This window comes from Lygodium microphyllum, chromosome 2, assembly GCF_053477565.2.
Source record: "Lygodium microphyllum isolate KBCC chromosome 2, Lygodium_microphyllum_v1.1.10, whole genome shotgun sequence".
NCBI classification, from domain to species: Eukaryota; Viridiplantae; Streptophyta; class Polypodiopsida; order Schizaeales; family Lygodiaceae; genus Lygodium; species Lygodium microphyllum.
In genome coordinates this window covers 154659083-154683510 of record NC_141136.1, presented here as the reverse complement: position 1 = coordinate 154683510, position 24428 = coordinate 154659083, and the positions used below count along the sequence as shown (strand labels likewise).

General features: G+C 44.0%; 1 protein-coding gene across 1 annotated transcript in view; it reads left to right on the top strand.

The window, feature by feature from the left end:
• The window catches only part of PDE149 (integral membrane TerC family protein), a 188362-nt gene extending 164660 nt beyond the window's left edge, over window positions 1–23702 (top strand). Inside the window, exons 12-15 of the mRNA XM_087699904.1 lie at window positions 22112–22190; window positions 22267–22325; window positions 22765–22822; window positions 22916–23702. Of these exons, the coding sequence (XP_087556030.1) occupies window positions 22112–22190; window positions 22267–22325; window positions 22765–22822; window positions 22916–23019 (300 nt within the window). The 3' untranslated portion in view covers window positions 23020–23702. The remainder of the gene's footprint in view (window positions 1–22111; window positions 22191–22266; window positions 22326–22764; window positions 22823–22915) is intronic.
• Window positions 23703–24428: the final 726 nt, after the last annotated feature.

Genomic DNA, 24428 nt, shown 5'->3' with positions numbered 1-24428 from the left:
CTGGACCTTCATCATCCACTCCCTCCACGACCGAAGGGATCAGGTGCAAGGCGAGTCTAAGGTTCGTCAAGAGCTCTGATGTCTTCATGATAGGCAGGCAACCCCAGATGGCGATACACCCCCCTTGCATAGCTTCTTGCCCCCATCCCCCCCAGACCGCCTTGAGAGGCTTGTATACATGATGTATTTGTGACTTTCATCAGCTCCAGCTAGTCTGTTGAGCATGAGCACTCCGTTGTAATCAATTTTTTTGAGTAATATAATCAGCCATATTTTACTTGCAAAAAAAAAAGAAAAAAGCAGTGCCTCCACTTCTATGAAAACCTTGAGACTGCATAAATGTATCAAACTTATGATACAATTCTCTTGGTGCTTGTTTCAGCCCATACGAACTCCTTTTGAGTTTACATACCATCTTCTCTTTCCCTTTTGGCACAAACCCTTCAGGCTGCTACATATATATGTCTTCATGCAGATCACTATGTAAGAATGCAGTCTTTACATCCATCTGTATGCGCTCCATATCTTCACCTGCGACCAAGCCTAAAATGGTTCTCAATGTAGTCATCTTGACTACAGAAGAGAAGATCGCATCAAAGTCAACTTCATGTTCCTGCTTGTACCACTTTGCAACCAATCTTTCTTTGTACTTTGGCGAGGAACTAGAAGTGACCTTCATCTTGTAAACCTATTTTCATGGAAGGGTTTTTTGCCCTTAGGCAACTGCACCAAGTCCCAAGTGCCATTTTTCTCGAGAGATTCCATCTCTGACAACATGACTTTATACCATTTCTTGTTGTCCCTATCTGTCCATTACTTCCTTGAAGCAAGACCGTTCACCATAGTCTGTCAACATGACATAATCAGCCACATTGTTTGCATCAGGAACGAATCTATCGGGTTGTCTAGTAGCCCTAGACGATCTCCTAACCCAATGATCATTATTTGCTGGCTGTTGAGCTTGCAAATTTCCATTTTCAGCTTGCTGTCCTGGCATTTCAGCGTGCAAATCAGCATTAACAGATTGCTGTCCTAGCTGTTCTTGCACATCCAGTGGCGCATCATTATGGGCAATGGCTGACTGATCATTTCCAGCATTATTTTCTGCATTTGCAGGTTCATTTACAGCATGTATTTGCTGTTGTACAGCAGTCACATTTTACTGTCCAAAAGGTATTTCTTCTTGGAATACAACCCTATGGACCTCCTCAGTCTTTTCAGGTTGTTTATGCATGCGATCTTCCCGGAAGATAACATCATTGTTGCATACTATTTTCCTTTTCTTGGGATCCCATAATCTATACCCCATTTTACCCTCATCACCATGTCCTAGAAAAATGCATTTATAGGACTTTGGCTCTAGTTTGTTGCGTTCTTCTTTACGAATGTGCACAAAAGCCTCGTAGCCAAACACTTTCAAGTGAGCTTCATGAGGGATTCCCCCTTTCCAAAGACTTGTTCAGTGACCGATTAATCAAGTGAACAGTTGTCATAACAGCCTCTGCCCAAAAGCTAGGGGGTAATGCAACATGAGACAGTATAGTATGGATTTTATCTTGTATGGTCCGATTCATATGCTCTGCAACTCCATTTTGGGGTGGATTATGAGGGACAGTGAGCTCCCTCTTTATCCCTTTGCTGTCACAAAATGCTTGAAAGGCCTTGGACACATATTTCCCACCATTGTCAAAGCAAAGACACTTAAGTGTCTTATTTGTCTGATTTTCAACCAATGCCAAGAATTTTTGAAACTTGTCAAGCACTTCGTCCTTGCTACGAATTGGGTAAACCCATACCTTCCGTATAGCATCATCGACAAAAGTGACAAAGTATATATTTTCCTCTAAAGATAACCTTGGCATCTGACATACATCGGAATGAACTAACGCTAGAGGGAAAGATTTCAACAAAAGAGACTTCTTATGAGACATATGTGCATATTTACCATAAACACAATGATCACAATGCTGAAAATCAGCATAATGAAGACAAGGCAAGTAACCCAAACGCATAGTTGTCAGGTACGAAAAGTACGGTACGGTACGGTACAATAAAATACAGTACTAAATGGTACCTTAAGATTTTATAAGGTATGGTACAATATTAGTAGGAAAAAAAAAATAACTTCATTATTTTGAACTATAGATGATAAAATAGATGTTTAAAGTCTAAATAGCAATGCTATTGGAGTATATAAGATGAATGCTTGAGGGTAATACGTCAAAACCTCTATGGCATATGCCGCATACGCAACATGCACTACAACTTACAAGTACATACATAGGAGTGGACACATCATACATGAATGATCATACAAATAAGAGGCATGTATGCTTGAGAGAGAGGGAGAGGCTAGAGAGAGAGAGAGAGAGAGAGAGAGAGAGAGAGAGAGAGAGAGAGATGAAATGACATGAGATGCTTTATTAACGCCTACAAGAGGCCAAAATGACATGTGAGACCAACAATTACCAAACAAACCACCAAAGGTTTTGGTAAAAGATTTATGAATTTTGTTATGGTTTTGTTTGGCATTGGTAAGGCTAAAGTAGCTACCGATGTTACATTCACTAATTCGTGTACTCTCAGAAAGTACATTACGCCAAGCTATCCTTTGGCCTAGTTTTATTAGCAATGTGTACTAATGCTTTGGGTTGGGTGGTGCAAAATGAGCTGTGAACAAAGATAAAATCAATAGGATTAAGCTACTTGATGATTCTCAAATGGTGCTGAATTTATTTATTGATGACACTAATATATTGTGAAAGAAGATGGGACATCAATTAGAAACGTTTGGAACTGCTTGAATATCTTATGCATGGCCTTTGGCTCTAGGATAAATCATAACAAAACGTGTATGAGGAGTCTAATCAAGCTTCCACCCCCTTTCTTGGTTAATCGATCAAGGCTACAAAATCACCACCACCACCACAACAACAACAGTCAACAACCCAAACCACCACCAACAACAACAACCACTCTCCCAAAAAAAAAAAAAAAGTGATTGTTTTTTTGTACGAATTCATACAGTGCGGTACGGTATGAACCGTATAGTACGAACTAGCTCGTACTACGTACGAGTGCAACTATGTCTGTCTCATCACCTTCTCCCTCCTATAGATTGAGTCAGGGATTCGACACAGGATCATGTGTTTAGGGCGGATGCTGGGAGGTCAAGTGTCAGGAGAACCGGGCAATGATCGAACAGCATGGTGTCTGCCAACTACTCAATCTGGCCTCCACGAGAGCGTCCCCACTCTCCCACATAAAACCTGTCCAATCGCTCCAGTAGGACTCCACCTAGCTCGCTGTATCCCCAAGAGAAGTCCAACGACCTCTCCCTCCTGTGGAAGTCAGGGTCTCCCCAAGCATCACGTGCTCCGACTGCAAGCCAAAAGACCTTTCATGCCTCGTGCTCCTTCCCGGTCATGCCGTGGTAGTTTCTGCCTCTGGCTCTGCTAGTCCTCCAGGGCCTCCAGGTTGTTGAAATCTCCTCCAACGATCTAGGAGTCCACCTCTGGGAGTCCATCTACGATCACCACCCAGAACCTGCTGCGTGCCCTAACCTCTTCCATAGGGGTATAGACATTGAGGACTCGAATGTACAAGTTCCCAATATCCAATTTGATCCATAGAACCCTTCCTGCCACTATCGTCCGATGGTCTCGTACACAGGCGATAAGACTTAGGCCAATAGAGGTGCATACGCCTCCACTCTTGCCATGGGCACCTATGGTGTGCTCCCAGTAAGTGTGCGAGCTGCCCGCAAGTACCTTCTCAACGTGCTGGGCTTGGGTGGGGGGTGAGCTTATGCTCCTACAGAAGCAAGATGTCGATCCATCCGGCAAGGGCAGGTTGCAACTCCCTCCGAACAATCAACTTCCTGGAATGAATTTCTACGGTGCGGTACTGTACGAACCGTATAGTACGAACCAATTCGTACTACGTACGAGTACAACTATGCCCAAATGAGAAAGCACTTTTATTCCAATTTGACTCATGTGTTCCAACCGGCTATACTACAAAGAAACACTTGGCTACTCGGTCACGGAAAGAACATGGTCACACACACTAGATGCATGGAGAGGATGCAAGGTATCACTTTTACAATCTCTAGCAATCACTTTAGATCCCTTACAGATCTTCCATTTCCCATCACCAAAGGTGGTATGAAATCCATCGTCATGTAGCTGCCATGTGCTAATCAAGCTGTTCTTGAGCTGAGGTACATGCCGTACGTGCTGAAGTGTGAAGACAGAACCATGCTGAAACTACAACTGCACACTGCCAATACCTACAATGTCACATGCATAGTTGTCTCCAAGATGAACAACGCCATGTCAACCCCCTGTATAGTCAAAAAAACACTCACGATGAGGGGTGACATGAAAGGAAACACCTGAATCTAGAATCCAAGTGTGCATGTCATCATCTGTATCTGCAAGTAAAGCATGTGTACTAAAGTGTGAAGAGACAAAGAGTACGTCATTCCCATTGTCACTGTCATGAGTGACGACATTCACCTCTTCAATTTTGACATTGCTCTTCTTAGGTTGACTCTCTTTCTTCTCTTCCTTGCTATCATCTGTCTTCTTGCCCTTTCCTTTCTCTTTCTTTCATTTGTAGCAGTCACGTTTAAAGTGACCTTCTTGCCACAATGATGGCATTCAACATCCTTACCACGTGATTTATTGTGTCCCTTGCTATTAGATTTGCCTTTCTGTTGTGATCTGCCCCTAGTATGCAAAGCACTGGAAGACTTACTAGATGCATTGTTCTACCGATTCATTTCTTCCATGAGTAGAGCACTCTCTACATCAGCATACAAAAGCATCGCATTAGAATTGCTCATAGCAGTCCTGAATGTATCCCAACTCTCTAGCAGAGTGCAAAGCAAGAACGTAGCCTTAAATTCTTCATCAATCTTGAACTTCCAAGGCAACCAACTGGCTGAAAATGGAGTTAAACTCACTCAAGTGAGTAGACATTGCTATACCCTCTTTCATACGCAAATCCATAAGCTTTTTCAGCCAATAAACTTTGCTTGTGGTACTCTTCTGGGCATACAGTTCTTCTAGTCGAGTCCAAATAGCATAGGCAGAATCCAAACCTTCAATGTTAAACAGCAAGGCATCAGAAATTGATAGCTCGATAGTTGAGCGCGCAAGCTCATTTAACTCATCCCAATCTTCTTGTTCCATATGTGCGGGCTTTGCCCTTTTTGTCTTAATCAGCCTTGCTTGCTTCTTCTGCAACAGGATATTATAGCGTTGTTTTTGCCAGACTACAAAGTTATGTGCTCCTTCAAGCTTCTTAATGTGCATGAGATGATTGTTGTCACTGCTGCTAGCCATGATTTTCAGCCCAAATGTGACCAAAAAATTCAGCAAATGCAGATCCAAACTGTCACACGAGTGATCAAGGTATAAAAAAGTACCAAGCAGCAATAAATAACCACATAAAAGCAGAAAATTCAGATCCGCAAATAAATTTTCAGAAGCACTAAACCTTGTGCTACAACACTTCGCAACTGATTACAGCTGTTCCAAGGACAAATACATCACATTACATGAGAGTTCCCAAATTTTTAGCTGCAATTTCTGCTGTACATGCACCCACGGGCACAAAATTTGACACGCACAGTCAAAAGCCCCAAAATTTTTGTGCTCAAAGGATCAACCATACATCTGTACTGTCTTTGACATGCATACAATAGGCCAATTTTGCCAAAATAGAGTAATTTCAGCAAAACCCCCAAAATTTTTCAAATGCTAGATGTCCAAATTGCATGGAATTAAACCCGCATATACATAAAATGACCAAATGGCACAAATTTCACCCAAATAGCAAAAGCCCCAAATTGCACGGGATCCAATGTGCATCAATGTCGAGAAATTGGGTAAATTTCAGCCCAATTCTTGCATGTACTTGAAAAGCCCCAAATGTTGGAGGCAAAATGTCACAAATTTTTGCAATGTTTGAGACAAATATCATTGTTGTGTCTTGTTCGCATCAAATCTACACAAATCCCCAAATTTTTTGCACAAATATGCCCAAAATTCTGAACTGTGCTTACACACACGAACGCCCGTCAATGAGCAAAGGGCTTGCTTGCAGGGAACCTTTGAAAAAGCCAAAAGAATTTGCAAAAGAAAAGTGACGAATCTGCCCTGTTTATAGCCGCCAGCCCGTCGCTTGCTCGCATGACCTGCTCATGACATGAAAAACAATGTTTTGACCTACACTTGAAGTGTGTGACCTGGGCGTGATTGCGTTCTGACCAAGAAATGACAATGTTGACCTACTTGCAACCTAGAATTGTCTCATGTCTGTCCAGTGAAACAACAATGACGAGCCAACCCGAGGGAACTCCGAAAAGCGCGAACACCTTAGCTGCAGCTCTGATACCAATTTAAAGTGAGCGATGCGAAGTGGCGATGCAATGTCTTGCAATGAAAATGTCAGGTAGAGAGCAAAACGTGAGCAAGAGTAGAGAGTAAGAGTCAGAGAGAGAGAGATGCACGATGGTCTTGGGTACAATCTTTTTGTGTGTATCTCTTTAGATTTTAGATAGATATATATGAAAGTACAAATGTGCTAAGGATGTGAAAGTTTATTCCCAACAGTTTGGGGATTGTGAAAGTATGAGTGTATATAGCAAATTAGCTGAAAGTTTAACAATGTTTTGAGAATTTCTTTTTGTAGTCTATGAGCAAATTCAGAATTTTGAAAACATAAGGATATCTAAGGAATTTGGCTAAACTTTAAGGGTATTTTGGTAACTTTAAACAAAGTTAGGACATTGGCTAAGTGCAAAGCCAATCAGGCAATCTGTAATTCCAAACTATGCATGACTTTAAATGGAAGTTGTTGGAATTTCAAGCACAAAGAAAAGCCTCTCTTCATCTCCTCATGCACTCAAAGTCACCTTGTCATCTCTCCTGCCTTAGATGTTCTGTACAAATGATCTCTGTCCTGGAGGGTTTCTACAGTAGGAATGCCTTGTAGAGTACATCTTGTTGTCCAATTGAATGAAGCAATAATAATAGCAATTTGCTCCCATCTATGACAATGTTCCTCACTTCATGTTGTTTGCGAGAAGTCTTGTGTTAGACAAGGCTTCCCTTTTCCTCCTTTCTTCTTTCTTTTTGTGGCAGATGCCATTTATTCTCTTCAAATAGAGAGGTCCAATAGTATACCATGGATCACGTTGCCCATATCAACTTTTGATGAGTTTTTAAGATGTGGAGTTTGTAGACAACACAGTGATGCACATGGATGGAGATGAGAATAACTTAGGGCTTTGTGGCAATTTAGCAAATAACAAAGACTCTCTCATCAATTGGCACAAGTGATATGAGTTTGGATTTGTAACACTATGTTCAAATTGAAGACCTCGTGACTTTACTCGGGTTCCCATATGATACTCGGTCAATATCTTGGATATCATGTGGGGATTGACATCACTTCAAAGCAAAAGTTAGCACCATTTCTTCTAAGCATTTGACAAGGGATGAGTTGTTGCATCACATCTAGACTCTCCTTGGTAAGGAGGGTAGTGATTGCCAACCAAGTACCACAAGTGATGGTATGGTATATCACTCCTTGTGAGGCCTTCTCCAAGCCAAATGTATCTCATTAGTAGGATTCTTTATTTGGTCACAGGGAGATGGGAGTCCATCCAAGGTGAAAGTAGCGTAGATGTTATTGTTTGGGGATCATTGATCCAGATTGTGAGAGAGAGTCTTCATAGTTAAGCACATTGCTAGAGGCATACTTTTAGACATGGAGTCATCAAAGAAGGTAGTACTTTGGAGAGTTAAGACCATCAATACCTATACTAACAAGGTTATAGCAGCATAGCATTCACAAGATTTCTATTTGATTAGGGCCAAATATCTTGGGAGGAAATAAGATGTCAAGTTTGCAAGTTACATTATTCAAGCTTGGAAGTCAATAGCTTTTGGCCTTCACTTGCTTGATCCTTTTTGAAGAGAAGGTGAGGGAGGTACTTGTCTGCAAAAATCACTTGAAATCAAAGTCTAGCCACACTTTGAGGCAAGGGAACCAACCTTTTTGGGGGAAGGTTTGTTAAATATGTTGTTGCCATAGTAGGGGACTTGTGCACGTTTTGGATTCATTAAACAATACTCATAGATAAGAGACACTAGGGCCTCAAAGGAACCAAGGCCATAGTAGAGCATGTGTTGGCAAAGTGAGTGCCTTAGAGTGGGTGGGAGACAAATACAGTCACGTCTCAAGCCTAGATTGGCCCCCATTTTGTAGGAGAGATCCTTCTTGGGGTAATTGCAACCACCAAGGGGGGGAGTCTTCATAGTTTTAGTAGAGGAAGATAACTATATATATATATAACTATATATATAACTATATATATATATATATATATATATATATATATATATATATATATATATATATATATATATATATATATATATATATATATATATATAGAGAGAGAGAGAGAGAGAGAGAGAATCGTTGACCCTCGCGATGGCGGACCTGGCGCCCCCGTGACCTACCCCTGAGTTGTCGTCGACACCTGCCGTCGCCTGTTCGCTGCACCCCCGCTCCCCTCCCCGTTGACTCCTGGACTTGTGTCCCCCTCCCGGTTGACTGCGTTTGTCTGTTCGCTGTGCCACCGTCGACGTCTAGCTTTGGGCCTGACTGCGTTCGTCAGGCAGTCGCGTCAATACTGCTCACGTGCTGCACACCAGAGCTTGTCGCTCGACGGCCACACACTCAGCAGCTGTCGCCTGGATCTGCCCCATCGTGACCTGCACCCCGTTTCATCGCCCGTCTGCTGCGCGTTGTTGGCACGTGGCTCTGGTCGCGACTGAGCCCACCAGGCAGTCCCGTCGCCTCTACGCACCTGCTGCACAACAGGTCGAGGCCTGGACTTGCGCCGTCGCGACCTGCACCTTGCTTTCTCGTCCGTCTCCTGCGCGCTGTTGGCGCCTGGCTCTGGTCGCGACTGAGCCCGTCAGGCAGTTCCCTCGCCTCTGCCCGCCTGCTGTACAACGGGTTGATTCGTCAGGCGGCGCCACTTCTCCTGAAATACGAGCTAAGGCAGCAGAGAGCGAGAGAGAGAGGATCGCCTAGACCTGCGCGCCGCCTGGAGACCCATCTGACGACTGTCGCCTGACGACTTCTTCAGAAAAAAGACAGCAGTATGGCTGGCCTGGATATGGATTTTCTTGACCGGACGGTGGCAGCCCTTGGCCCTGATTCCGATGCAGAGGAGCCGGAAGATATGGTGCCATGCGCGGAGGAGTTGCCGCCGAGTTCTGAACTGCCGCCTGCCGGCAAACGCTCCAAGCATACGCCTGATGAGCCAATGAGTCCTCCGGAACGCTCCTATGCGCAAGTGGCCTCTGATCCTGTGGATTCGCAGGAAATTGACTGGGAGCATTTGCTGGACTTCGCCAATACTCTGCTCGGTGATTATGTCCAGCATAATACCGAATCTTTTTCTGTTGCGGGAACGGATGATGTGCTGGACGCCACGGTGGACCCCAAATCAGTCTTGCGATCCTTCTTGGTGTTTTATGATCGTGCAGTTATACTTTTCTTCACTGGCAGGATCCCAGTGCTTTCGCATATTCGCCAGTGGTTGCAACATCTATTACAAGGGGAGTCTGTTGAGGAGATCTTCCTTGGACCTCGCGGCTTTTATGAGGTCCTGCTGAAATCGGAAACGCATCGCACTGAGCTCCTGTCCAAGTTGCCGCTATTCTTTGATCGCCGCCTGGTCCATGTTGTGCCATGGCGCCCCATGGCCGACTTCCAGCGTCTGCTTCAACGCGAATGCCCGGTGTGGGTGGAGGTGGAAAATTGTCCGGCGGTCTATTGGCCCATGTTGAAGGATGCGATGGCAATTGTGGGAACAGTGCTGGTTCCCCCAAGCCTCAGGGCGATGAACCGCAACCGTTTATGCATGCTATGGGACACGGCCAGGAAAAGGCCCGCGTGGCTTCGCCTCAATTGTTCGGGCATGCATCCTTTGTATTTTCGCTTAAAATGGGGCAACTTTGCAGGCCACTGCTTTTCATGTGGTAAATTGGGGCATTTCATGGCCGAATGCCCTGAAAAGCAATCTTCTTCGGAGGATGCGCAGGTTGTGCTGCCCAAGGACGACATGGTGCTTGATGCCACGCCCCAGGAAGCCCTTCAGTCTCCTCATGTCGTGGATAAAGGCAAACAACAGGTCCTGAGTGTGGATTCCCGTCGCATTGACTGGATTGAGGCACGTCCCAAAAAAGGGAAAAAGTTGGATGCAAGCCCGGCGGATCCTGGGCCTACCGCTCCCCAGGATTCCGTGCGCACGTATACGCGCCGGAAAGAAATGGCCACTTCACAGCAGGCTGCGCGTCCTACGGCCCTGTCTGCCCCCCGTAATCAGTCTCCAAGGAGAGCCTATACCGATGGCCCCAAAGGCCCACCTGCCAAGCTGGCATTCGATGCCAAAGGAAATGTTATTACACCCTGGGATCGGCGTTATCCCCGCCCCTCTCCCAAGGCCGTGGATTTCCCTTCTACCTCCAAAGCAGGTCGCCAGAATTCTTTTGCAGTATTGGCTGATTTTCTGGACGAGGGTGTCCTGGATGCTCTCGCGGAAAAGGTGAAATTGAGGCAGCAGGCGCCTCGTTCCTGACTTCCTTCTTTGAGGATACATGAAGATAGCCACGTGGAATGTGCGAGGCATTTGCTCTCGCCATAAGCAACATGCCATGTGGACCGTCTTGCATGAGAACCAGTGGGATGTATTGTGTGCAGTTGAGCACAAAAGTCACGGTGAAGCAGGAAAAGTGATGGATTGTCATGGATTCCGTCTGTTTTATGCAGGGACCCACGCTACGCACTATTCAGGCGTGCTGATGATTGTCCATGAGAAATATCAGCCTGTCCTTGTTAAAAATGATGTGCAGGGCCGCTTTCTGGTCATCGAAGTCGTATTTGAAGGAGAGATTTTATGGCTGTTGGGCCTCTATGCTCCGAATGATCCCGCATCCCGACGGGATCTTTGGTCCACTTTGCAGGGCTCCATGTCACTCGGCCGAAGGGGGTTTTTGATGGGAAATTTCAATATGTGTGTTGACTCTTCTCAATCCACTTCAGGGCATTCGGTAATGGATACGCCGGAAAGCCGGGTGTGGAGTTCCTTTGCTTTGCACGTACTCAAGCAAGATCTTTGGTCGTGGCTTCACCCTTCTTTTTCAGGATTTACTTTTCATTCCGCACAATATGCAACTACCTGGTCGCGACTGGACAGAATGTATATCATGCAGGGGGATGATTTTCTTCCCGAGATGTTGGAAATGAAGGTCTTGCGGCAATATGCGTTGTCGGACCATTTCCCCCTCCAGCTTGAGATGCGGGCACACTCTATTGCACCTTTTGTGCAATTCCTGGATAGGCTCCCTTTACGTTTCAACTCCTCTTATTTGAAGCATTCAATTTTCCAGGGCTATATGCAGCAGCTGATTGAGAGGTTCTTATTGGACTTCGCCTCTGAGGGCTTGCCTTCATTTGCACGGCTCCTCTCTAATGTGCAGCGGGTTGCTCGCCAGTATGGGATCCATCATGCCTCGCTTTGCCGCCGACGTCGACATGCAGCAGAAGACTTACTGGCTTTGGTCCGTTCCTTGCTCCTGGATTCCCCTGATGATGATTTTCTGCTGTCTCTGGAGAGGCGATTGGCCCATCTTATTCAAGTGTTTCAGTTAAAATCTTATCAACAGGTCAAGCTGCACAACTTGACGGACACATTGCAAGATAGCGCCTGCCAGTCTCATAAGTTCTTTCGCGCCTTGCACGCGTCTCCGGCTCGCGAAAATATGACCAGACTCCAGGATTCGGAAGGTCGCATGGTCACGGATCCGCAGACCATTGTCACTATGTGCAGAAACTATTTTATGGAACTTCTTGGTTCCTCTTCCTCGCCTTCTAGCCAGGTTACGCATGTCCGCTCGGTCTTCTATCATCTGGTCCGCCAGTAGGTTCCCGTTGATATGCAAGCCGCGTTGGAGACGGATATTTGCGAGGATGAGGTTATGGACGTTTTGTTGCACCTGCCGAATGATAAAAGTCCTGGCTGGGATGGTCTCACTAATGAATTCTTTCAGACCTCGGCCACGCAGTTGGTGAAGCCATTGGTGGCCATGTTTCAGCAGGTGTGGGAAACGGGGGTCATGCCCTCCTCATGGAAAGAAGGCCTTATCAAACTAATTCCAAAGGTCCCTTCGCCGTCAAAGTTGCAACACTGGAGACCAATCTCTTTGATGGGCTCCATGTATAAAATCTACTCCAAAGTGCTGGCGAATCGGCTTCACAAGCACCTTCCAGCTATTGTGCATCCTCTCCAATATGGTTTCATTAAGGGCCGCAACATTCTGCATAATATCTTAAATGTGCAAATGGCTATTGACTATGCGCGGCACTCCGGTCAGGAAGTGGTACTGATCCAATTGGACTTGGAAAAGGCGTTTGATTATGTGGACTGGTCGTTCATTGCAGATCTCATGTCGGCTATGGGCTTTGGTACCCGAATGTCCCGATTGATCTACGCCATTAGTGCTGAGGCTTCCTCCAGAGTTATGCTTAATGGTGGAGTTACAGAGCCATTTGTCCTTGCACGCTCGGTCAGACAGGGTTGTCCTTTGAGCCCTCTCTTCTTTGCCCTGGCGACTCACCCGGTCCTTTCAATGTTATCCTCCATGGCAGCCTCTGCTCAGCTGGCCGGGCTGTCTCTTCCGTTGGGTCAGCACTTCGTTAGCCAATCCTTGGCTGATGACACCTTTATGATTTTGCAGGCAGACAGGGACAACATTCGAAGGGCATTAGATGTTTGGACACTCTTTGGTCAGGCCTCTGGGCTTCGCATCAATGCCCTTAAGTCAGCCATTCTCAGTTGTACGGAGCCTGATTTACAGTCCTTAGGCTGGCAAGGCCAGGTGGTTTCTCGTGGCTCCATCGTCAGGCATCTTGGATACCCATTGGGGGTGGATGTACGGCCAAAAGACCTGCTGGAGTGGATTTCACAAAAACTGGCGGCGAAGTTTATATATTGGAAGTCGCAAGCGTGGCCATTCCATGTCTGCCTCAAAGTGGCCCAGACAATCATGCTTCCAATGCTAACGTATTTCCTACCTTTGTTGCCATGGACGCCTACTACTTTGAAGGCCCTCACTCATCCCATCCGTTTCATGCTGTGGAAGAAGGATTCACTGCAGGCCGGCATTTCCTGGATTTCATGGTCACACGCATGTACCCCTAAGCGCATGGGTGGAGGAGCTATTTTGGATGCACACACTCATATGTTAGCTCTCCGTTGGTCCCTTTTTCGTGCCATGTGTGTGGATTATCACCCATGGACCATCATAGCCCGTTATTTTCTTGAGAACAGCGGGCTCCGCCATGGCAACACACGGCTTCGGGCCTCCTGGTGGCATGTCCTTAATGCTGACTCTCGTGTTTCCAGTCCCTCTTCCTCTTTGTTACTGCACTTGGTCGGCTCTTGGAAAGTGGTGCTCCAAAAGGCCCGTTGGCACCCAGTAGGGGACCGCTTGCAGACTAACTCCTTTCAGCTGGAATTGTTGGCAGTATCCAGGTTCCTTTCATGGGAAGATAAACACCAACTCAGACCAAGATTTAATCGCATGGCCCGTTTGGGTGTGACGTCGGTTGCGGATGCTACCCTTGCCACTCGCAATGTCCTCGTATCGTTTCGGACTACTCGGCGACTATTCAAGATCCCGCGTGGATACCGTGATTTATGGGAGCAGCTTTCGTCGGAGCTTCAGGGTCGCCAACCCTTTCCTGCCTTGACTGTGAATCGCCCTTGGCAGGACTGGGATCTTGCAGGCCGTCTGAGTCTAGAAAAGGCCTCTACTAATCAGGTGTATCATCTTCTTGTTCAAGATCACCAATGGCTGGGAGAGAAAGCTAATACTGTTTGGGGACTGCGGAAATCGCTGTCATGGTGGCAGAAAACGCTGATGGAGGGCTGGCTAAACAAGACACCTTTCAAATGCAAGGTTTTTCTTTGGCGGCTGATGATTGGTGGTCTTCCTCTGGCCTCGGCCCTTGCCAAGCGTCGCATCTCGAATGGCAATTGTTTCTTCTGTACCACACCGGCGGAATCGGCCCGACATCGTTTTCTCTCTTGCCCACTCGCCAAGAATATCTGGTCACTCTTGTCGCACATTTGGCGCGCGGTGGTGGGGTCCTCGCTAACTCCTTTCGACTGGATTTTTGTACGCCCGAAGTATCCCGCACCGCCACAGTTGCATGAGAAGATCTTATTTCACTTTTTCAGATATTGGGGATGCTGGCACATTTGGACCACGCGCAATGCTTTTCTCTTTGATTCGGCCTCTGATGTACCCCGACATATTGCCAGGCTTAAAGGGCTCTTGCATTGGCAGCTAGATATCATCCGACACTCCGACTTGCTCCCTCGGGAGGATTTGCATCCGTGGCATATGGCAATTGCCTCTGGGTCGTTGCCATGATTGGTGTAACCTTTTCAGTGCATTACTACGCGGCTTCCCCACACGTTGGCCTAGGGCCCTCGTGTATCTTGTAATCAGGAAAAAGAGAGAGAGAGAGAAAGAGAAAACCTCTTCACATGATGGCTTTGTGTCATCATGTATCTTGTAATCCAGTAATCTTGTATTTTTTTCGTAATTAATACAATTACCTTTTACGAAAAAAAAAAGAGAGAGAGAGAGAGAGAGAGATTTCTTTATTCTTTTCGGCGTATTCGTTAGCACTTTCGGGTGCCTCGAGGATATCATGACATTTGGTCGTCCATATAAGACAAGCTTTTGAGGCTTTATCCTTTGCCTACTTTACAACATTGTCTCCCTAGCAAGATTGGATGTTTGTGCTTCCTGGTGATCTCAAGAAAATGACAGCTAATCAAATATATCATCAGATGGTTGAGACCAAGAGATGGGGTCACTGGAAAGGCTAATATTATGGCATATTTGGGATAGCAAAAAGAGGTGGTAGGAAAGATTCATCCAACTCTAAAGTCTAAGGTTCCTTATTAGGGTAAAGTGTTCATGTGGAGGTTGCTTATTGGGGGTCTTCTAACTGGGGACAGGTTGCTTGCTCACAAGATCTTTGGTGGTCACTTTGTATTTTGTACTACATGTGATGAGACATTGCTTCATCTCTTTGTCTCTTCCCTGTTGCTTGACAAATTTAGAGTTTTATTTCCCGTGTGTGGTCCTAGGCGACTCAGCACCAGATATCAGGTCGTTCATGAATTATGGGAAAGATGACCTCTATGTCTACTTTGCATTCAGATTATTCTTGCCTCTTCCATTTCCTTAGATGAACAGCCATGTGGCATATTTGACGTACTCGGAATGCCTTTATTTTTTATTCAGCCTAGGGCATCCATGGTCATGTGGTGCGTGCTTGTGGTTTAGTGTTATGGCAGATCTCCTCTATGGTGTTAGCTGATCTGTTTGTTCTTGACATTGCTGCTCCATGGATGGATATTGTTTGCTCCACACTAGCTATCCTTTCTATGTGATGTTTTTGTGTTAGAGTCTTGGTAGCCTTTGATTTATGTCTATTTTTCTTAACTGACCTGCTGGTCTAATGTAAATATTACTACTTAATTCAATTAGAGAGAGAGAGAGAGAGAGAGAGAGAGAGAGAGAGAGTTTTTTACCCAAGGATAAAAGTCCAAGATGGGATGGCTTGATGAATGAGTTTTGAGAAGCCTATGCTGCCACTCTTGCCAAAGCTTTGGTAGCCATGCGCCAACCTCCCTACCCTTGTGCACTCTAATCAGTATGGATTTATCAAGGGCTGGAATATCTTGCACAATGGATTGAATGTTCACTTGGCCATTGACCATCCAAAGCACTCCAAGCAAGAAGTCATGCTCATGCAGTTAAACCTCGAAAGGGCTTTTGATTATTTGAATCAGTCTTTTTTGGTATAGTTCATGCATGTTATGGGTTTCAGTCCACGCATGTCCTGTCTGATACACACAATCAGCATGGATGCCTCTTTGAAGGTCATGTTCAATGGTGGGTCCTTGAGCCGATTACTCTGGCACAATCACTCAAACAAGGTTTCCCTTTGAGTCCCTTGTTCTTTGCCATGGTGGCCCATCCGGTCCTTTCTATGCTTTCTCACTTGGTGACCACAAGACAATTGGCTAGTCTCTCTCCTCCCTTTGGCAAACTTATGATTCTCAAAGTGGAACGAGCTAACCTCCATTAGTCTTTGTATTAATGCAACTGAATCCTACCTCATCAATTGTATTGAACTAGATCTATAATCTTTGCAATGGCAAGAGATGGTGATTCCCTATGGGAATGTCATGCAACATTTGGGTTACTTGTTGGGTGTTGACGTTCAGCCCAAGCAATTTTTGTGATGGATGTCCTTGAAATTGGAGGTGAAGTTTTTGTATTGGAAATCCCAAGCCTGGACTTTCCATTTTTGCCTTAAAGTGGCATAGTCCATTATGCTTCCTTCACTCGCATTATTTTTGCCTCTTCTGCCTTGGACTTCCTCCACCTTGAGGATTCTTACTAGGCACATTCGCTTTATGCTATGGAAAAAGGACACTCTACATGCACGTATCTCATGGATCTCTTGAAGTCATGCTTAAACTTCTAAACTTATGGGTGGTGGGCCTATTTTGAATGTGCACACTCACATGGTTGCTCTTTAGTGGTTCCTCTTTCGTGCCATGTGCACTAATTGACACCCTTGGGTCTTTGATGCCTTGTTCTTTTTGAAAGAGCAAGGTGTGGTTCATGGTAAAACGACCATCCCCGGTTCTTGGTGGTAGGTTCTTAATGCTAATGCCCCCCTGCTCCTTATTCTCTTCCTTCCTGCTCGCCCAACTCATCTACTCATGGAAGTTGATTCTCCAAAAGGTGGAGATGGAAGTCGATTCTCCAAAAGGTGGAGTGGTACCTTGCAAAGATTGTTTGGCTACTAACTCTTTTCAAATGGAATTGCTAGCAGTGTTAGCTAATTGTGTGGGATGGGAAGCAAGAGGCTCGCCATAAATTTAATCACATGGCACTACTAGGCTTATCTTCGATTTTTGTCACCACTCCAGTGACTCGCTGGGGATTGATGTCTTTCCACAACATCGGGAGGCTTTTTCGCATTCCTTGAGGTTGCAGGGACTTGTGGAACCACTTGTTGACAACACTGCAATCTAGAGAGCTCTTTCGTACCCTCGTTCTTGATCGACCTCGGCAGGATTGGAACTTTGTAGGTTGAGTCGAACTAGAAAAGGCTTCATCTAATCAAGGGTACCATCTTATGATCAAAGACCACCATTGGCTGGTCACTAGGGCCAATACTATCTGGGGCATACACAAATCTAGGCAAATTCTTCCTTGGTGTGCCATGGTTGGTGGGCTACCTCTTGCCACAGCACTTGAAATACGCCACATCTCAAATGGTGCTTGTTTTTTGTGCCTCACCATTGTGGATATTTCTCGCCACCATTTCCTTTTGTACCCTTTGGCATAGAAAATTTGGTCCCTGTTATCTGCTATTTGGTAACATGTGGTTGGCATGTCACTACACTGCTTTCATTGGGTCTTTGCTTGGCCCAAATACCCTTCTCTAGTACAATCATGTATGAAGATTCTATTTCCATCTCTCCATTTTTGGGGTTGCTGAAACAATTGGACAACTTGGAATGCTTTTGTTTTTAATTCCACATCTAGGGTGCAAACTCACCTTAGCAAGTTGAAAGGTCTTTTACATTGGCAGCTTAACCTTATTCAACACAGTGATTTCGTTTCTAGGGAGGTCTTGATTTCTCGGCATACCACAACCTCTGCTGTTTCTTTGGCGTGACTTTTGTACTCTTTTAGTTATTTGATCATTTTGTAAAGTAGGGTTATGCACAATGGCCTAGAGCCATTGTGCATCTTGTAATCATGTAATCTTGTACTCTTTTTGTAATTAAGAAAATTACCTATTGCAGGAAAAACAAAGAATGAAAAGAGAGAGTGGTTCAAAGAGATAGATAGGCATCGAATTGAATCTAAGCTAAAGGCTTAAGATAGTCTTCCACAGTACAACTTGTTGGGGGTAAAGATGCTTGTGCCTAATAGCTCGTGTATTCATTACGTTGACAGTATCCACACACTTGTACACTGTAGGTGGCGGGCACCCATCATTGTCACTTCATTCTTTTTTCCTTCAGTGACATTTGAATAAGGAAAGGCCGGTCACACATTGTGACTATTTGAGTTTCCACATACGATGTCTCTCTCTCTTGCTTCATCCGCCATAGCTCTTGCTTCTGTATGAATGCTTCCATTTGGGCTCTACCTTCAACTAGTATTAGAGCCAACCATTCAAGGAGCTTCTTCATTATTTGCTACTTGTTGAGGAGCTTCCCAAGGCTTAGCTGAGCTTTTTTGAGTGCTTATTGAGGTGAGCAACAGCCATTTTATCCATTTTGAGTGGATAGATAGCATTCTATAGAAGTCATGGAGGACAACTATGGCAACTTGACAGCACCATCATATTTTGGCCGTAACTTTTACCTACGGTATCGGATTTAGGCATTCTTTAGCTAGATCTCGGTACTCATAGAGTTAATTATGTGCAGTTTTCTATTCTCTATTTCATATAGAACAAAATAATTTTGGTTTGGACAGCAAACAATAAATTCCATAATGCATGTTTGATGCTTTGTGGATGCTATTTTAGTGCCCGGATCATATGTTTATGCTTTTGGGACTAATTTGAACTTGAAATAGCACAGATTTCACTGTCATTTCAGTGTTGTATTAACAAGGTAGCAAGCATTCATCAATGAAAAGCTTATGCCTAATGCTCATTGATGCTTTATGGTGTACTCCGTGGATGTACCACTACTTCAATTATTATGTGTAGTTTCCGACATGCTATGGCATGCTTTTGAGCTTAGATTTGGACTCCGTTACATTGATCGTGGTTGTGGTTACATGATTGGTTCCTTCAGTGGCTTACGTGTGAAGATATGCTAGGGTTTGCATTGAGAAAACATAGCATGCTCTACCAAGACTGAAACACAAAGACTTAGACAGAGATAAGCAAGGCTCAAATCCTAAATGCAAAAACTCAAAACTCAAACACAGAGAGGAAACTCTAAAGTGAATGAATGTTGTAAATAAACACAAGAGTGTACAAAATGTCCAAGGGCAGAGCAATATAGTGTCGGAGAGTGACATCCACTAGAGATGGATCCCAAGTGTAGTAACCACCAATCAGAGATGAGAGAGTGCTGAATAATGAGGATAGTAGGTTGGTCACCAAAACAAAGTAGTGGGAGGTTAAAATCTAGAAAAAGCAGCAGTGTACCACGGGAGGAAGGTTGAAAACTAATCATTGGAGGAAGATAACTATCAGGCTAATTTGGGGCATTTTTTATCTCCATCAAAACAAGTGAAGGCCAATTGATTGTTGAATGAAGGGGCAAATCAAATTGTGGATAGCAAGGGGAGTTGGAATATTAAAAGGGATTGGGAAAATCCCATTGTACATCTTCTTCTTCTTCAATTAAGTTAAAGAACTACCGAAAGGAGCACCAGTTTTGGGGTCAATAGGGTGTCCATTGTCCAAGATTGTGAGTTAATTTGCATTTCTCAGTTTTGTAATAAATGTTGCTGCTATAACTAAGTTGTAATCAAGGAGTTATCACCCATCCACAGAAGGAAGGTTGGTTTCACCTACACCCTACAAGGAGAACTCATGTCAAAACCTAGTCCTACTTAAAATAGCATTTGTAGAAATTAGTGGCCAGCCCCATCACCTCCTTTCAGCAAGTCTGCACTCTCCCATATTGGCCATAGGCCATGAATTTGATCCCTAGTTGTGATAGGTCAATGTACCAAAGAGAATTCTTTGATATAGTGTTCATTTCCACACCAAGAAAGTTGTAGCAGCTTTGAATGAGAATGTCATCCTCTTGTCCTCTATGTTGACTAGGGACAGTCATGCAGGCATCCCATGCATCTAACTGTATGGTTTCTTTTAGAGTTGAGCTCTCTTCTCCTCCTAGCATTGTTGCCTTGCATTCAGGGCATCCTTACAAATCTTGCTGACCGAGGGACCAGGGGATGGATGAGGCTATCGTTGGATGTAGAGACAAGTGGAGGTGAGGGAGGGGGCATGGGTGGAGGAAGGGAAGGAGATGGAAGCAGAGGAGGGTGACACTCCTGATAAGTAGAAGCTTGTTGTTAAGGGGTTGTATGCTAGCAAATCGTGGCACCTCCTCAAGCTCTCTCTCTTTGCTAGGGCTACTAGGAAGGGTCTAACACCTTACCCTCACCATGTACATTGAACTCTAATGATTCCATAATCATGCATCTCAATCTAAGGCTCTGCCTATTGAACGGTCTCATACAAGGCGGATTTATACTTGGAACAAGGCAATGGGCATACTCTGCAACCTGGTGTCCAAACTCATGTCACTGTGGACATTGGTTGGGCAGCCCAATGATTGTGGCCTGCAAGCAAATAGTGCCTTTGCCTACCACTATCGCAATGATAGTAGAAATCCTTCTGTTGTCCAAGATTGCCACTACTTAAGTACACCTGCACCAATCATTGCATGTATGCATGAGGTTAGTAAAATTGTTCTAAAAAGTAAACAAAGCTCTCACTAAGTGTCAAAACTCCATTGCAAGTCTTGCGCAAAGGAGTTGTCCAAGTACTGAGGAAATGAGTGAGAAAGCTAGAAGCTTGATCAATTTGTTGATCCATCTGGAAGCAATATAGTAGAGCAAAGCACAGTACTCAAATGCAACAAGTCAAAGGGCTAAATTGATAAAACCCTAATCACTCTTGCATATAAGATTCAAAAAGAGAATGAAAGTTTAGGCTCGTGTGTGCTTAGTGTGTGGTTCTCTCTCCATCTTCTTTCTTTTCTTTTTCCACCATCATGGAACCAAAGGACTCCCACGAGGAGCTAACAAGTAGCTATTGTGCAGCCTCCACTAAGGTGAGTCAATGATAAAAATCCCATGTCCCATTGGAGTGGCCTTGGCAATATGTGAAGACTGGATGCATAGAGTGGAGTGAAGTCAATCTCTAAGTTTAGCATGAGAGGGGAGTGTTCGATGATCTATCCACAGTCTCCTCATCCTCTCCATTGCTAAGCTACTCTTAGAGAAGATTATACGCGAGCTTGTTAACTAAGAGGGGGAATCTCATGCCAGGACTTGCAAGCCAGAAAAATGGGGTAAGAACACTGCAAGGGAGTGGCAGACTTGCGCAGTCAAGGGCAATTGAGAAGGGCGAGGAGGAAGCATGCAGAACAGAGGTGATGGGCAGACGAAGGGGTAGGGTGGTCGGCAGGAGACATGATGGTCTATAGCAAAAGAGAGACAGCAGGCAAAGGTGAGATGGAGGGCATGGTGAGAGAAACAGGCAGGTAGGATGTGAGGTGGTGCAGGCAAGGGGGAAGGGAGAGCAATGCAATGAAGGGAGAAGATGACCAGCTGGACTGATCAGTGAAGCAAGGGGTGGGATGGCACTTGGAAGCAAGCTGACGACAAGTGAGTCAAATTTTCATGCTTGTCCTAGAAGAATGGTCATCCTCAAATAGTATGAGACGATGGGTATTAAAATGTTGCTACAAAATCAGGCTAGAACTGAGGCTGGTTATGCACCAAATAGCAGATGCCCACTTTGCAAGTGTTAACTAATCAAAGTAGTTATTCAGGGGTTGGGCATTGGCAGTTCTTCACATTGGAGAGGACATGTTATTATCATGCCTGAGGATATTATTCTCATGAGAATGTCCCATACCTTTTCCTGGTAAAAACTGCTTTTCTACATGATTGGAATTTGGCATGCTCCAAAAGCATGCTTATTGCAGTTGTCGTAATGAGCAAAATTGTCGAGTTGTAAACAATGCTTCTGTTCACATGTGGCACACTCCAAATCTATAGTTGTAATCAATAGTTCCAGGAGTTAAAATTTTAAACTGTAGTCTTTTCTTTTCAGATGAAAATAATTTCAGTGTAATTGGCTTCTGAAGCCTCGAAAAATTTAGTGACTGGTCGACCATCAGTGATCAAGCTTCACTTTTGTGTAGGTGGATTCTATACCGGCAGTGTTCGGTGTAACCCGAGATCCTCTGATAGTTTTCTCATCCAATATATTTGCCATCCTAGGTATTGAAAATGCTCGTTTCCCAACTATCTGATTTATTGATACATGTGTGGTAATGTTTATGCCATCTGTTTTCAGGACTCCGATCACTTTACACATTGATATCTAGTAGCATGGATGAGCTCGACTACCTTCAGGTGACATTACAAGCACTTATTTGACAAAAATGTAGTCATAAGTAAGCATAAAGTACTTGAATGCATTTATCATCTACGAAGCCATGTATACTTCTTAGTAGAGCATGTTGAGCTTACATGGAGTCCACTCTTTTGTTCACACAAATTTCTGCAAGAATAGTGGACTTGTTGTCCCAAAAGCTGTAGATCTTGTCTCCAAAGCTTTGAAGATTTAGAAAAGAAGGCTGGTCAACTCAATGCTTACAACGCTGATCCCAACCTCGGATAGTGAGAAGAAAGAACCTAACATATTTCTGTTTCTAGGATGTGTATCGTCTGGACCGAGATATCTTAGGACCACTATGAATGTGCTTGGTGAAATTGATATTCGCTGCCTTATTCACATGGCAAGCTAGCACAGGGTCTAAATTGGGGATGATAGTTGTTTTCCTTTGTGCAGCCTTCGATTGCAGTGGTTTTGGGATATATCGGTTCCAAAATGGTTGCAGATTTTTTTGGTAAGGACGAATAACAAAGGACTCTTTTCTCACTAATATACACCTTGTCGAGATCTTTGTTTAATGGAAGACTTCTGTGTATGTTTGTGCTAGGTTTTCATATAGGCACAGAAACATCTTTGGGTGTAGTCATATCAGTGCTGGCAGTAGGAATAGGATTGAGCTTCTGGAAGAACAAGAAGGATGCTGGTGAATGAGGGGGGAGGATGCGCGAAGTTTGAGCAAGATCGGTACACAGAAACTTCCTGTGTCTGCTTCATCTGTTGTACGATCAAAGCTGCTGGTGTAAAGAAGCCAGCAGAAGAGCTTGAGGTCTTGAGTTCCCCCATGCCCGATTAATGTATAGGCCCAAATCTAGAACTAGGAACAGAGGCTGCCACAACAACAAATTTTTACAGACGGAGGTGCAGTTGCTCTCTCTCTCTCTCTCTCTCTCTCTCTCTCTCAGAGAGATTGGTCAGATGTATAAACAATTATGATGTATCGGAAAGACCAACACTGTCCAATCATCCATGTTCCAAACACCTAAGCTTGCTTGCAGCCTTGGTGATCCTTTTAGGGTGTATCAGTGACTTGACTGTACCACAAAAATAGCAACATTGCCAAGTTCGAATTGCATTCTAATAGATAAGAAGGCATAACCTGGAATTACACAATGAGCTTGCAAAGCTGGGACGCATTCAAAACAAGAGCCAATTCCTCTGAAATAGAGAGCATTGTGTTTTGATGTAACCGTTGAAAATGTTGTATGCATGGGCTTTTGGTATCAACCTTACAAAGCCTTCTCATTTAAAAGTGGCATAAATACCTTGTTGCCACCATTACCAATATTATTAAGAATCTTCCACGTAATTAGTATTTCATTTGTACCTAGGGGATTGATACATGTTTTAATCAAGTCTTAAGTGCATCATATATTAAAACTCTTGCTAATCTAGTTTAGGGCCTAACCATGTTGATTGTTGTAATATTAGTCTTTTCATTTATTCCTAGGGGATTGCTACATGTTTTAATTAAGTCTAAGTGCATCATATATTATAATGTGTGCTAATCCAATTTAGAGCCTAAGCATGTTGATTGTTGTAATATACCTAGGGGATTGCTACATGTTTTAATTAAGTCTTGAGTGCATCATACATTTTAACATGTGCAAATCAAATTTAGAGCCTAAGCATGTTGATTATTGTAATATTAGTCTTTTCATTTATACTTATGCGATTGCCACATGTTTTAATTAAGTCTTGAGTGCATCATATATTAAAAATGTGCTAATCAAATTTAGACCCTAAGCATATTCATCACTATAATACTAAAGTTTTATGACAAGACAATAAGATTGGTATGTATTCATAAAGATTATGTATGCTTGAAATAGTATAGAAATGTGTATTGTTCGGCCCCTTATATTAGGGGAAATATGGACTCGAAAAGAGCTTTTTAGCTTAGGAGTTAATGATTTTCTTAATTGCAATAGATTTGAGGTGGACCAATAGGGTGGAAAAGGTGTGTATGTCATCCATTTATTAATTTGTTTTCTTTTTTAGATGAGCTTTTTCATCCTTTTGGTTGAATGGAGTATCCATCGTTTACAATAAATAAATTACAT